The sequence below is a fragment of the Natator depressus genome, chromosome 4 (assembly GCF_965152275.1).
Source record: "Natator depressus isolate rNatDep1 chromosome 4, rNatDep2.hap1, whole genome shotgun sequence".
In the NCBI taxonomy this organism is placed as follows: Eukaryota; Metazoa; Chordata; order Testudines; family Cheloniidae; genus Natator; species Natator depressus.
The window spans coordinates 125,161,632-125,176,901 of NC_134237.1; the positions used below are offsets into that span (position 1 = coordinate 125,161,632).

Below are 15,270 nucleotides of genomic sequence, written 5' to 3' on the forward strand. Positions count from 1 at the left end.
ACAATAATTGCACTAGCTTATGTGCATCAATAGTGGGTGTGTTTAAACACTCCATTCTCAGCACCTCTCAAGGTTCCCGCTGTATCTACCCCCTTCCACAGACTGGCTGCCACATACAGGATTAGAATCCGTAACTGTGAAACATTGCAGATGCCACACAAATACATTTTCTTGGAAGGAGGCGCTGTTCAGAAGTGCTTAAGGAACTATTGTGTTGATATATCCTCCAAAAGTAGTTTAACAGACCACCAGAATATCAGACAACCCTATTTGAGGAAATGCTGGATGGTGTTTGGATAAGGCTGTGAATTGTAGCACTTTTTTAAAAATCATATACAGAGTGATAATTTTAAACTAATCATGGTGATTTGGTCAGGTTGCTCAGTTTTAAAAGCTTGAAAACAATTGTTATGACCAAAGATTCTCCTTAATTTTTTTCCACAAGATGACTGCTAAAGAAGGGGAACTTCCATTTTCAGAGATGTCCTTATAAAACGGGAAAGAAAGTTGTTTGCATTATAAATACAAAGCAGCTTTCTAATTTTGTATCATTAAGAAATGGAAAACAATTTTTATTAACAGGTTTTACATGTACAATCTTTTATTAGCTAATCAACATCAACATGCAAAAATAAGCGCTAAATACAAACCTCTACAATATGGTTTTGTTTAAACTACAATGGTTTATTCTCTTGAAAAGTCATAAGGGTGTGTTCTGTAGTAATTAAAACTGAACTATTAGTTTCAGTAATGAATACTATTTAAACCCTAAAATTATGTAATCATCCTGCAAGGCATCTTCCAAAACTTTGCCCAACACTTAAGGATACCAGCTGATTTTCATGTGAGTACATTCTCAAAGCAAGAAATAAGGCAGTAGCACTAATGATTTGATATTGAACCCTATGCACATAACTAATAACTTTAGAAGGACTTTAACACTATGGTAAACTGGAAAAAGAACATCCAAACAAGCAGTGTATTTTGCCTGAAATGTTCTCAGTTCCTCTTGATATTTATGCAACCTCCTTAAAAAATTTGGTTTTGGGGGGAAAAAAAAAGATTTCATACTCCTTCAAACCAGTCTCTCATTGATCCTCCAGTGAAGCCAGTCTTGTGTCAATGACATCAGTATCTTCCCATGGAACTAATTACAACGACCCATTTCAGAATTATTACTTCACAAGAGGATCAGAAAAGAAGGCAAAGACCAGCTTAAAGGAGAACACACTCGTATTAACTGAAATCTTCGATAATTAACAAAAGGGCCTTGGACAATTGTGAAAAACGGAGGGAAGGAAAATGGATTTAGTTTCAAATCTATTGTAACGTTTCCCCCAGTGCAAATGTCCATCTTTAAAGAAAATTCTCCTTTGAAAGATGAAAGTATTTTTGAGATGAGTCCAATTTTTGACCTTATGTTACAAAACGCTAACAATCAAAATTTGTTTTATTTTCAAGTACAAACTTAAGTCATGTTTCCTCTCTTTTTAAGAGTGTGTACTGTTGCTCATTGATCTTTGGTCGCAAGAAACAATAATGCCACCGACAGGTCTGATCCCCAAGGTGGCAGATTTTGCTTCTTTGCCACACATAAGGCCCCCCTTCTCCAGGGCATGCCAATAAATCCTGTGTCAAAATTCCAGCGGCATTTCATCATGTATTTTATGGACCTACATGATATAGACTTTCTCAGCTTGTGAGAAGTTGAAGACTTCTTTGGTTCTTGGACAAATTACTTTGTCATCTTGACGAATAGAAAGCAGGGACTGAAAAAAGAGCCATGAAAAGTGATCAGATTTTGAACAGTAAACATAACTGGTTAATACATTAACTTTCAACAGTTAGTGAACAAAATGTATGCTGTTTGTAGTAGCTACTTTATAATGTAAAGCTCTTTCACAAAAACCTTGCTCAGTAACTTTTCGTGATTAAGAGTTAAAGATTCATCCCAACCCCATTTGGTTTCACATTTAAATTCATATTTAATAATTTCCTGATCAAATAATAAAAATAAAGTCTCTTAAAACAATGTTGTGAGAATCAATAGTTCACCCCATCCTTTAAACATACAAGATGCCTCAGGTTTGCCTTCCGACAAATTCAAGAGCTCTCATATGCTACAGGATGTACACCCACCAGCCGCTCAGACTTCCAGGAGTCCCTACATGAAACACTTACATTGTATCCATAGACATATCCATTTGGCAACATCATGGGAGGATTATTTTCATTCATTACATCCCCTGAAATCTTGCAGACTAGTCGGGAGTTGGCACAATGTGCCATAGGCAGAGGCTGAGCCAGCTTGTTCAGAGATTTGCTACACACAGGGCAGTCTGGGTTTTTTGAACTGCCATCCTCTTTATAACACTGTCTGTATAACAGCAAGTCAAAGAACAATAGTCATCGAATGAGTCAAGAGTTAATTTGTTAGGGCACTGAGTGAAAATGGCTGATAAGTTATCTGCTGTACACACGAGGTACGTATTCTTATGCAATTTACAGAACTTCAGTGACCCATGAGTTTCTTTGTTTCAACTTCACAAGCACATAAAGGGTAACTGATTTTGTACATTTCAGAACAAAAAACAAAACAAAAAAAAACAAAAGCAACCAGCAAAGGGGTGAAGCTTCTGATGTGGGAGAGGGATCTGCAAGAATCTTGTCTATTGCAAGTATGAAGGCCCCGGTCAGAATTCCTATTTTAAATGTTCTGAGGGAGGGACTGGTTAAGAAATTCAAAGGTTTAGCACACTGCCTTGTATATTCACATACTCTTTACCCTAGTGCATTGTATTTTATGATAATAAAAGGAATTCTTTTTAAATTCTGATTCTAATCAACATCTACTGCAAATGTATTATTCCTAGGTCAAACCAGACCGCCGGCCAAGTATAACGTGTATACACTGTATGTAGCATCTGTTGTATTTTGGGTTTTTTTTTTTGCATTTTGTTTTTAATTGCCTCCATTTGTTTTTACTAACGTTTTTGTTTTAGCAGATATATGCCCATTTATACTCATATTTTACAAATGAAAAGTGAAAGTATTCAAATTTCACATATATTCCTCAAAAAGTTTGTCTACAAGGCAATTTTTTTTAATGCTTTTCACATTGGTATTCTGCATTAAAGGATACGGTGTTTTTATAGCTGAAAGGCCTGCCTGGAGTGTTATAGTAAAAACAGAATTGTTCCCCAGCTGATGTAGTCTGTAATTATCATATCTAAACTGCTGAATCAGCATTCTCCATCGTGCAGGGTCCAAGAGATCCTGTTCGAAAAAACACAGCTGTAAGTATTTTCAATATAGTTCTTGCAGAAAACTGTTTTAAAAGTAGCAAATTACATACCACTCCCCCATGACTGAAATTAACATAAAATAAAGAGCTAGCACCTTATAGCACTGGTGTATTAGGAAAAAATAAAAAATATTTTTACAAAAAAAGTCTCAGCTTTAAAACACGCTTTCCACTTCATACATGTAAATGCAATTGTATAAATATAACACCTTGGCTCAAAGAAAATGCTATAGTTTATATGGGACACAACAGAATCAATTTATAGAAAAGGTTTGAGAAAATGATTGTTCTCAAAGATGCTTTGTATACGTGCAACACAGTACACACACTCGTCCTTGCCCCCATCAAAAACAATGATCTATGGGTGGTTCTAGATACGTTTGACTCCTTTTCTATTAAAGGAGATTATACAAACTCTTTAATGCCTGCTACCATTGTTAGTATTTAATTTTCTGGAATGTTGGCCCATTTATTAAACAAAATTAATGCTCTGGAATGTCTATTTTAAAGCCAGAAAACAAATGTCTGTTGAAAAGGCATGAACTTTTCCATTTCAAATCAGGCTAACCCTGCTGATGCTTGTTTGCAAGACAGGACTACATGGATGGTAATAAACAGTCTAATGCAGGCCATACAGCTCAATGTTTTTTTAAGCATTAAAATTCAACAGGAAGGTTGTTTAGTTTCAGAGAAAAGCCTTTGTTAATTTGAAAGCTTAGCATAACTTTGGTTTAGAGAAAACGTATGGTATGAGTTTGTTTCTGTTTAAGAATTCCCCTCCTCCCCCCACATCTTACAAGTACATTGTAACCCTGTGGAGTGCATATATAAAAAAAAACGGTAATTACAAAGCAGTTCATTTTCATGAAAATAAGACAGGGACGTTACACTTCATAAGGGGAGTTCTTTGAGATGCGTGGTCCCTATCTGTATTCCGCATATGCTCCATGTGCCTGAGACCAGAGAATTCTAGCAAAGAGCGTCTGTTGGCGTGACCCTTGCTCTCCTCATGCTCCATTCTGAGGGTATATAAAGGAGCAGTGCGGACCGATGCCTCTCCATTTCTTCCTTACCACAAATCAGAGACTATTTGAAGCAGAGGGGAAGGAGGGCAGTCGTGGAATACAGATAAGGCCCACGCATACTGAAGAACTCCAGTTACAAAGGGTAAGTAACTTCACTTTCTTCTTTGAATGCTGGTCCTTGTGTGTGTTCCACTGTGAGTGAATGACCAGCATTACCCAGTGGAGGAGGTGTGAGGCTACAGGTGGTACAGAATCCTAGAAATACAGGGCTGGAAGGAACCTCAAGAGGTCAAGTCCAGCCTCCTGTGCTGAGACATGACCGAGTAAACCTAGACCATCCCTTTCAGGTGTTTGTCCAACTTCTTCTTTAAAAAACTCCAATGAGGGGATTCCACACTTGGAAGTCTGTTCCAGAGTTTAACTTCCTTCGTAGTTAGAGATTTATGCGCATCCCAGGTTCCTGGGTCACGCAAGTGCTCTGCGCAGTGTGACTGTCCATGTGAGCCCCCACCCTATCACATAGGCATCTGAGACACCCTGTTGGATATGGGCAGATGGGAAAGGAACGCCCACGCACAATTTTGCTAGATTCTTCCATGGGGTCAAAGGGGCCCTTACCATGGTGGGGACTGTCACTACAGTGTTCACGCTGTGTATGCTCGATAAAAATACTGTTAGAAGCCAATCCTACTTACAGCAGAGGTGCAATCTGACGAAGGGTGTTATATAAGTACATCATGCCATGTAATCCAGGAGAGAGAGAAATCTGGTCTGATGTTTGAAAATTGTGCATGATCTCATCTATCAGTCTGCCCATGGCTTGGAATCGGTCGATGAGATAAGCCCTTGCTTTTACTGTGTCTAAGGTAGTTCCTATGAAATGCAGAGACTGGGCTTGAGTCAGGGTAGACTTGTCCATGTTCATTGAGATTCTCAGAGATATTAGGAGATGGAGCAGTGATGAGAGTGAAGCTACAGCTTCTGGACATGTTCTGCCTGTAAGCAGCCAGTCAGCTAGATACGGGAAGATGGTGGTGCTGCCCTGTATGAGTTGTGCTGCTACTACAGAAAACACTTTGTGAAGTGGATGCAGTTGCTAAACTGGAAGGGAATACCCTATATTGATAGCGGTTGAGACCCATCACAAATCTAAGGAATCTTCTGTCAGCAGGGTGAATACTGACATTCAGGGAAGGGTGGGAAAATAAGAACTCTGCTCCCTTAGCTGGGACAAAGTACTGCTTTTCTACCCTCTTTGGGTAGGGACACAGGTAGCTGGCATTTGCCATATAGTTCTTACCAGTTCCAGTATGGCCTCATTGACTGGGAGTGCCATTCAGACAGATTTCATGGCTATAGGATGTCCAGGAGCTTGTGTTGTGAGCCCTGGACCACCTCTAAAGGAATTTGGAGCTCTTGTGCCACACTCGAAAGTGGTGCTTGGAACTGTTTGTGGCTGTCCTGAGGAGATGGCAAGGCAGGAGCAATTGTCTCATTGAATGAGGAGGACAGAATATGTGTGGGTACCAGTGGTGCTGGCAGATCCAGTTAGTATTCCTCCTCCTCCACAGGCTCAGGAGGCTCTGGTTGGTCTCTTGGAGGGAAGGAGTGGTAAAGATCCCAATTGGAGCACATGACCCTCAGTAAAGACAATATGAGGGATTCAAAGTAGACTGTAGTTGTCCCCAAGGCCTTGGGTACCATCGGTTCTGAGAAGGGAGTCCCCACTTGGAGGGATGAGAACGGGAGTAGGAGACTATCTCGATCTGGGCTGACCTCCCTTGGAGGAGGGAAAGATGGTTCCACCGGTATGTCTGACTCCCCTGATGTTGGGAAGGTCAGGTCCAGTACCAGTGTTGGGAAGCTGCAGCTAGTGGATGGAATGGAAGATAGGCTTTTCCCTGTTGTTAGAATCTCCCTGGTGAGGGTCTGTCCCAACAATAGGGGAGATTGGGAGAATGAAGATATCCTCAGGTGTGTTGTAGGATACTGGAGCCGAGGAGGCTGCATCTCATTGTCTGTTGCCGCTGGAGTCAGTGTAAAGGGACTCTTAATAATCAGTAGTTCCTTATGGGGCTCTGATGGTATTGCTGGTGAAGGAGCTTCTGACCACGTGGTCATCGGACAATTCAGTCCTTCAGTGCCCAGTGCTGTGTCTTAGTTGGTGCCATGGTCTGCGTTTGATGATGATGCAGCAAATGGTATTGAAGGAGCTTTCATTCTATATGCCTTCGGATCACAGCCACACGGCTTAGGAGGACTTAACTCCTTGTGTCCCGTGCGCGAGGACTTGCCCGACTTGGATGAGGCTGGGAAATGATCCCTTCTCTTAGTAAATCTAGGAGGGGGATCTGTTTTTATGATTAGGAGAGTGCCCCATACTCACATGACAAGTGACCCAGACAAAGGGTCCTTCACTCTAGTCATTCCCACTCCTCAGTCAGACACCAAGCTAAGAGGCGCACTTCTCTGTCACAGACTGACGTACAGGGAGGTCTATCCAGCCTGGAGCCTCATGGCACGTTCCATTAGGTGCTTCTGAAGCCAGAGTTCTCCTGCCTGCCATGTTTGACTGGGAAAGAAGTGTCAGATACTGCACTTAGCAGAGATATAAGTTTCTCTGAGGCAGTACTGGTGATCACCGCTGACTGAAAATATGCAGGGGCAGGAGACACAAAGATTATGCCCAGGCTTTAAGAAAAGTCCCATGCCGGATTTCCCAAAGCAGGAATTCTAACTAATTACTAACCAAACTTACAAAAAAACTATAAAAACTTTGAAATATTTGCATAAAAAAAGTTATCAAAGTGTCAGTTCACTCCAGAACACTGGAGTTTCTAAGCCAGGCCATACAGCGGTAAGAAGGAACTAGAGAGGTATTGGTCCACAGCGCCCCTTGTACCCTTGGCACAGAGCACAAGGAAAGCAAGAGTACAGGTGCAAACCAAGGGACACTACTTGCTAGAATTCTCCATTCTCAGGTGCATGAAGTGCATATGTAACCATAGTAGAATACACAGAATGACCAGCATTTGCAGAACTGTACATTACTCACAAAAATAAAGTTTATTTTGTACTCGAAGATTCTGCCTAGAAATGTTCTGCAGCAAAATGAAAACATATTGCTTATTAGTTTCTCTCAACGAGTTTATGTATGTCACACAAAGCTAAGGAATTCATCTTTTTTTAAACATGCCTTCCCTCTCTTCGTATGTATAACCTACAGTTGCTGCCACATGAAGTCTCTTCTACAGTAGTCACATTTTAGAAATAAACTTAGCACATAGTGTATACAGGTGTGATATTCTACGCATCATTTAGAAATGAAGAAATTTGGTATCAATGGAAATGGAATGAAGAAATAAACCACTATAAGGTAAGGATGACATCACCAGCTAGAAGACATTGCCACTAGATAGTTTATTGCTTAAGAAATAGATTGTGACTACCTCACCATTTTAATAGTTATACAAAAAAACTTCTCATTAAAGATTTTTAGCTCCATTATTGGGAGAAAAGGCAAAAAATGATCTGTCCCCAACTTTAGAAAATGGTCTCTGAACATGTTTTGCTATATGCAACTTTAAGGATATGTGATCATAATAATTGCTGGGCAATAATGCTTATATATCAAAAACAGCTTCCTTTGTATTATAGCCAGCTGTATATTATATGTACAGTTCTAGAGTTTTTCTGCCAAGAACAGAGACTCAGGAGGATACTGGAAGCAGATGAAATACACAGTACTCTGCCAAATAATTTAGCAGACTTTTGATAATCTAGTTTGGGCATCAACTTGTAGATCTCCCTTGAAATTGGGAAAGCTGTGGAAGGCTACAGTTTGCTGCCAAAGTAAGGACAAGGAAGGATTGCAGGTAGAGGCTTGCCCTTTACTTACGTTGTACCCAGATATTGTTTTGTAGTGCTTGAATACAGAATTCCACAGCTAAACTAGAAGATGCTCTTGGGAGCTCTTTAGCCTAGTGATAAAATTCTGCCATCTTATTGCAGGAATGGTTGGGCTGAGTTCTCTACTTCTGATAACTTTATCCCCTCTGGAAATTCCTAAAATCATCTCTCCAAGAGATTACTTGTTTCTGGGGCTCACAAATATACCTCTGAAGAGTTTAAAAAAAAAATTGCTTTTCGAAGGTACATGAGATTGTGTTGGGCATTTAGTATTTTAAAAAAATCCTAATTTCTGTACCAAATTGATGACTGTGCTACAAAGCAACAGAGGGGGATTTTCAAAGTTAGTGGGAGCCTAACTTCTCTTTGTGCCTATGAAAATCTCCCCTGCATATATTTAGGCAGTAAGGTCAAACATTTCCAGCAAACTGCATGCCCAGTGATTTTGTCCTCTTCCTGGGTTATTGCTATGAGAAATCATTTTTGTTTAAATAGCTTTCCCCAGCTCCTCCTTCTCTGAGAGTACATGAACCCTGGCACATGGCTTATTACTGGTTAAAAAGGGAGAAATAATTCTCTGTACCCCTTGTTAACATAGTCAACAAATCACTGGAGAAGACTTGAGGCTTCTGATACATTGTTACTAGGAGGCTTTTCTGTGGTTGGCAGCGTCACCTCTAAACAATGCCTGAAACCATTTCCAAAGCAATCTGCTACTTATGGAAAACAAGTAATATATAAAAATGGTCTCCTACCCCCTCTCCCAATTTGATGTCCCTTGCCCTACTTTATATTTAATGACTGATATACATTTTGATAGTGGATTCAGTAAGGGTGCACAGATTTTCTAGTGTCTTTAAATATCCTTTATAGTCTGCATCAATGTGACTATAATCTAGAAAAGTATTTTAAGATGTCAAAGAGGCTAAAGACAAAAAAAAGTCCTACTGAGTTCAAAGATGATCTGAATATTATTTCTTGGATACAAGTCAAATTCCAAAGATGTCTAATTAGGATTAATTCTAGGCACTTATAAAGTCAACAACAATGAAAAACCGTCAAAATAGGCCCCAGAGTTGGGAGCAGGCACTGACATCCATACCAAAAGCAAAAAACACCACCCCCCACAAACATTCTTGTCAACATCCTTGTGGTGTGGCAGCTGCCCCACACAGATTGATGGAGGGTTAAAGCAGCCCTCAGGGAGGCTGTGCAAAATCCAACCAATAAGAGGAGGGCTTGTGGACCCCTCTGTCTTTTTCCCCCCTCACTTGCCAAGGGGGGGTGGCCAGTATTCAGACTGAAGTTTACCCCTTGAGGTGAAGGGCTAGATCGAAGGCTGCAGTAGGCCACAGTGGCAAGCTGATGGACTACAGACAGCTGGTTCCCCCAGAAGGGAGGGGAAAGCGAAGTGGGGCACAGCCGCAGGGCCGTGCCCAGAAGAGGACACTGCAGTCTGGGGAGTGACGCAGGTCTTAGAGGTGGAACAGAAGTGATGGCAGTGAGACACCACTAGAGGAAGGTGCACTGGCAACCAAGAGTTAATTCCCAGTACAGCCAGCAGGAGGCGCCGAGGTGGTGAGTCCCGCGCCATCACAATCTTTATGTAGATTTTTATATAAAAATAATCCTTGAAGTAGTATTTGTTCAGTACAACAATCTGGCTGAACAAACACTAGAGCATCTCTTACATAAATCAGGAATGTAAGCACTGGTTAGAGTCAGTGTGGACAAAAGCAGATTTAAGTTTTTTTGGATTTTTATTTTTCGCTTTTTAAAAATAAATCTATTTAAAATTAAATTTGAAATAATGACAACCTATGTTAAGCCCTAAACATATTATAATTATTAATTATTTAAATTCAATACAAATAATATTAAGCACTATATGGTTGCTGTCAAGTTTCAAAGAAAGTCAAACAACTGAACTGGTAGATTCACTGGCTAAGCACCTAGAACCACAGTTTGTTAAAGTGCTAAACCAACTTTTGACAGCAGTAGCCTCTTCTGCAGAGTATTTTCACGAGGTCAGTTTATTCAACCAGTTCAAGTCAGTCACTAATTCACTTGAAGTTGAGAAACTAGGAGTTGATTTTCAGTTTCCGTCCAAATGCAGCTCAACTCAAATTACAAGTAAAAAGTGAATTTAGTACATAAGAAGTGTCATTCACCATTTTCTAATTAAAAATGTAAAACTTAAGCATGTATGTTAATCTATATAATTGCTTGAATATGTATTGATATTGCCTATCCTCATGGTTAGCAAAAAACAGCACCAAATTTAGTGTAAAGGTTATATTTAGTTGCAAATCAAATGTGTTTTAATGATCACCAACCAATGAGTACCAACTTTTCTTTAGAAAAATGAAGTATAAAAGCCAAGCAAGATTAAAATCCATGATTGAAAACTAGGTTTCTGACTTGATTTAACTCACCAGTTTTAATCATTATGTAAATCACTTTGAGTTAAAAACAATCCACTCTGGGATTAGAGTATTTCTATAATGCCCGCAAGATATTAGAAAGCAAGTTGAGATTTGGCTAATAAGTGCACGTCTGCTCTTCCTGGCTCTCAATTTATGAAAATGATCATTAACGAACTAGCACATAAAACCCTTTTTTTTTTTAAACTAATTTCCAGAAAAAAGCCTGCATCATAACATTTGCAGTGTCCTTTGTTCTGAGATATTTATTTATATTATATATATTATATATATAGGGTCATAGTATAATATCATAGTAGTTTCTTTTCTTGTACCATCACATTCAAATTCTGCATTTCTCCAAACTGAGATTTGCAACAAAAACACAGGCTCCACGAAGGTCTAAACTCTCTGCTTGTTCAGCTAAGCAGAGTTTTATGAAGATGCACATGCATTCTCCTTCTGGTAAATAAAAATGTCATCTTAAAAAATAAGTGCTTTACACTTTCTACCCAGTAGTATGGTTCAAGAGAGACTTCTGGAAGGTGATCCAATCTGTTTTCTCTCAGGCCTTTGAAATTAAAACAAGGTTTTTTTTAAAATACTGTTACCAACACAGTAAATTTTATTACTTATTTAAAGCATTTATTTACTAACTAAAATATTACTGAGTGTTTTGCTTTGTCTGTTCAGCTAAGATTTATACAAATGGCCAACAGCACAGCTATATTCACTTATGTAAAATGAATTGTTTTATCATTTTCTATTTTCTTGTCTCGAATGTTGAGAAATACTATTTAGCAGGTTTTCCTTTTTGGCATGCAAAGGAGATAATCAAAACTTCTTTATAAATAGGAATGTAATGTAAAAGGTAATTATGATTTGCAGGAAGTTTGTTGGTCATTGTTAACTCAAGTCTGGGTGTGGTTACTACCAGTAATTACTATATCTATATACCTAGTTTTAATACTAGACAAATATTGTATGTTTAGACACTTCCTGTCATCATCTCTCCACTCACAAAAGTAATGGATTTAAAAATGCAATTAATAAAATGAACCTAGTTGGATTGATTTTTATAAACAAAAATTATTAAAATTAAGGACTATAGTGGATATTTAATGGATATTTTATGATGGATACTAAGCAGTGAAAATTAAACACAAGAATATTTCACATACAATTCATCAATATGTTGTCCCAATGCTTACCTTGCAATTTTCAACCTGTTATAGACAGAAAAATTACCTTATAGGGGGAAATATGAGTGTCTGAAGGAAAGGCCAACATTCCCATCACTTGTCGGACCTCATCCAGCTGACTTCCTTCAGCCTGACTGAAATGCTTTCTTGCATGTCTGAAATATCGAATTTAGAACACTTGAATAAATATAAACTCGTTTGAATGGATTTCTTATTGAAAGATAAATGCATTTACGTAATCTGTACAAAGGATCTCCACAAAAAACAAAGAGGGTTTAACTGTAGATTATGCACTCAGTACACAAAATCCAAAGATGACAATGTGTTTGAAATGCTTGAAAATACATCCCGCAGATTTGAATGCAAGAATGATTTTAATCTCAAAGAATTTATCCCATAACTTTCTAGGCTCCCCATGAATATTTCTCATCACAGCATGTATTCTATTACAGTAATACTTATGACACTCTATAAATATCAGTTACACAAACTCAGGAATTCCTTATATTCCTCTTGATTCTGTCAGAGAGTCTAGATGTGTAATACTTTGTACACACAGTATGCATGAGAGGAATGAGGGGAGAAAAGAAGTATGAACCAAGCATTTCAAGTTAAAATATGTTTTCAAAAAACAAATTCGTAATATCAGCATGTGGCTTGCTGGGACAAGACCATTACAAAAGCCATCCAGAAAACAAATCACCCATAACATGAGAGCATTTATTTAGTTTTGAACTACAGGGTCTTCAGAAAAAAATCACTTCCAATGAGGACTATTACAAATCACATGTTAATATACAATAGTGTAAAATTAGTAAACCTTCAATAGGAACAGTTGTTCCATGCAGACATACGTAAGTAAACATTTAAAATATAGAACTTTACAGGAAATTAATTATACACACGCACCCTGCTAATTGTTTGAGTATTTAGAGGAGCAAGACAAAGTCTGAGCTACTGTATGCCTAAACAAAATTATGTTTGCAGTGTTGCTGTAGCCATGCTGGTCTCAGGATAAGACAGAGTGAAGCAGTATCTTTTATGAGACCAACCTCTCTTGGTGAAAAAGTTTTCGAGCTACACAGAACCTTCTTTCAGTTTGGGAAAGGTAATCAGAGCATTATCAATTCGGACAAACATTAAGCGATGCCCTGTGTGACCAAATTTGTCTTTGGATTACACAATGACCAGATTGGGAAAAAGTTACTGATTGTATCAGTGCTTACATTCAAGAAGGCTGTTGAAGTAGCTATCATCATGGAAACCACATGGAAGAATCCTCTAATAATTTAGTGTGAACCGCAAAGACTACCACCTGAATAGGAAAGACTGAATAACGTAAGGAATTTCTGTGTGGTCACTGTGCACAAACTATGTATTCGAGAAGGATTGCTGGACACACTAGGTCATTTGCAGGAAGTACAAGGAAGAAAGGACGCATTGCCATGACCTGTTGCACAGTTCAATGATCAGCTAGCAACTGTCCATCCAAGAAGACACCTATGATGACTGAACCTAAGAATGAACGAAAGTTGGAGATTCATAATATGGAAAAAGGCAAAAGCTCTAGTGACACTGACTAAGACCTAGCACTGCATGTGTTATCAGAAGTTGGCATAAGGATCACACCTTCGATCGAGGGAGTTCCTACAAGGATGGAACTTGATATGGAAGCTGCTGTTTCATTGACTTCTGCATCTACCTATCACCAGACTTTGTCACAAGTTCCTTTGGAAGAAACCTCCACTTATACCATAGAAAAGTTAGTCCCAAAATGGATACTCCAGGTGAAAGTTCAACTAGATCAGTTGTTTTACCTTGGTAGGTGGTTGAAAAGTATCCACCATTATTTAGCAGAGCTTGGCCTGAGAAGCACAAGGTAAACTGGACCTAGATCAAGGTGATCACAAAAGCACCTCAAAACCTTCAAGAAACACTGGACAGACATGCCAAAAATTTTCAAAAAGAACTTAGACAATGTGCAATGTGGCCGTGAAGATCATTATGTCATGTCTGACAGCCAGCCAAAATATTTGCAAATTACTGCAATATTGCTGAATCCATTGGACATGTAACTGATGCCATGGGCTTAAGGAAATCGCCAGAGAAAGAAAAGGGATTCTTCAAGTTCTCTGGTGGTAGTGCACGTCACAGTTATATTCATTCTTAGGACTGATTAACAACTACAGTAAACTGCTGACTAATTCGGCGACAGTATTGGCACTTGTACATGAATTGTTACATGCCAAAAAAAAGGAAAAAGGATTAAAGAACGTGAATGTGCATTTAAGAAAGCAAAGGAACTGACATCAGTCAATGTTCTTATGCACTTTGATGCCTCACTACCATTGCAATTAGCTTGTGATGCTTCACCATATGAAATGGGTGCAGTTTTTTCTAATATTTTTCCTAATGGCAAAGAGAAAGTAATTGCCTTCCCTTCACAAAGACTCACCGCACCTGAAGAACTATACACAAATGCAGCAAGAACTGTCCATCCATAATGCTCTCGGCATTATCTTCAAAATTTGGAAGTTCCATACCTATCTGCATGGCAGACATTTTAACTTGCTGACAGATCACAGCTCATTAACTTCAACATGGAATTCTGTCATTAGCTGCTGCTTGTATGCAATGCTGGGCATTGCTATTTTCAGCTCATTCCTAGACTATTCAATTCCATAAAGGGATTCAACACAGCAATGCTGATGGGCTGTTGCACCTACTATGTCCAAGCTTCTGTCAACCCAAAGAAACCTCAGATAAAGTGTTTTATCTCAGTGTGATTTCTTTTATGAAAGAAATGGTACGACAGGGAACAATGTCGATCACAAAAATCCCCAGTTTACACAATTCACAGCATCATGTGAATTATCTGTGATTCATGGTTGCATTTACAGGGCCTGAGAGTGATCATTCCAAAATCACTTATGTATGGATGAAAGCCAAAGCCCGGAGTCATATGGCCAGAGATTGACAGAGACATTGAGAGGAAGGCAAAGTGCTGTATTATGTGTCAACAAATTCAGCATGATCCTGGCTCAGCTTGTCTACACCTTTGGTTGTGGCCTGAGACTCCTTGATCACATATTCAGGTGGACTTTGCTGGACCATTCGAAGCTTGTATGTTCATAGCGGATACCCATTTACTGCAGCTACCAAGATCACTGCACATCTTTGTATCTTATTTAGCCTATATGGTCTACTCTTACAGTTGGTGAGTGACAATGGACTTCAATTCTGTTCAGAAGAATTTCATTCAAATGGAATTCAGCACATTGTACTGCTCCAAACCATTCTGCTATACAAAGACTAGTGGAACACTTTGTCTAGACACTTAAGCATGCCTTAAAAACCGAGTCTATTTTGAATCATCAGCAGAGATTGGACAATGTCCTGCTTGTCTA

General features: G+C 38.9%; 1 protein-coding gene across 4 annotated transcripts in view; it reads right to left on the reverse strand.

Moving 5' to 3' along the window:
• Positions 1–635: 635 nt before the first annotated feature.
• MAEA (macrophage erythroblast attacher, E3 ubiquitin ligase) overlaps positions 636–15,270 on the reverse strand; it is a 112,262-nt gene continuing 97,627 nt past the window's right edge. For 2 of the 4 annotated variants that reach the window (XM_074951845.1, XM_074951846.1), the window contains exons 7-10: positions 11,910–12,018; positions 3,143–3,276; positions 2,182–2,377; positions 636–1,769 (exon numbers count right to left, since the gene is read on the reverse strand). In XM_074951845.1, the coding sequence (XP_074807946.1) occupies positions 1,674–1,769; positions 2,182–2,377; positions 3,143–3,276; positions 11,910–12,018 (535 nt within the window). In that variant the 3' untranslated portion in view covers positions 636–1,673. The remainder of the gene's footprint in view (positions 1,770–2,181; positions 2,378–3,142; positions 3,277–11,909; positions 12,019–15,270) is intronic. The other 2 variants (XM_074951843.1, XM_074951844.1) reach the window with 2 other exon arrangements.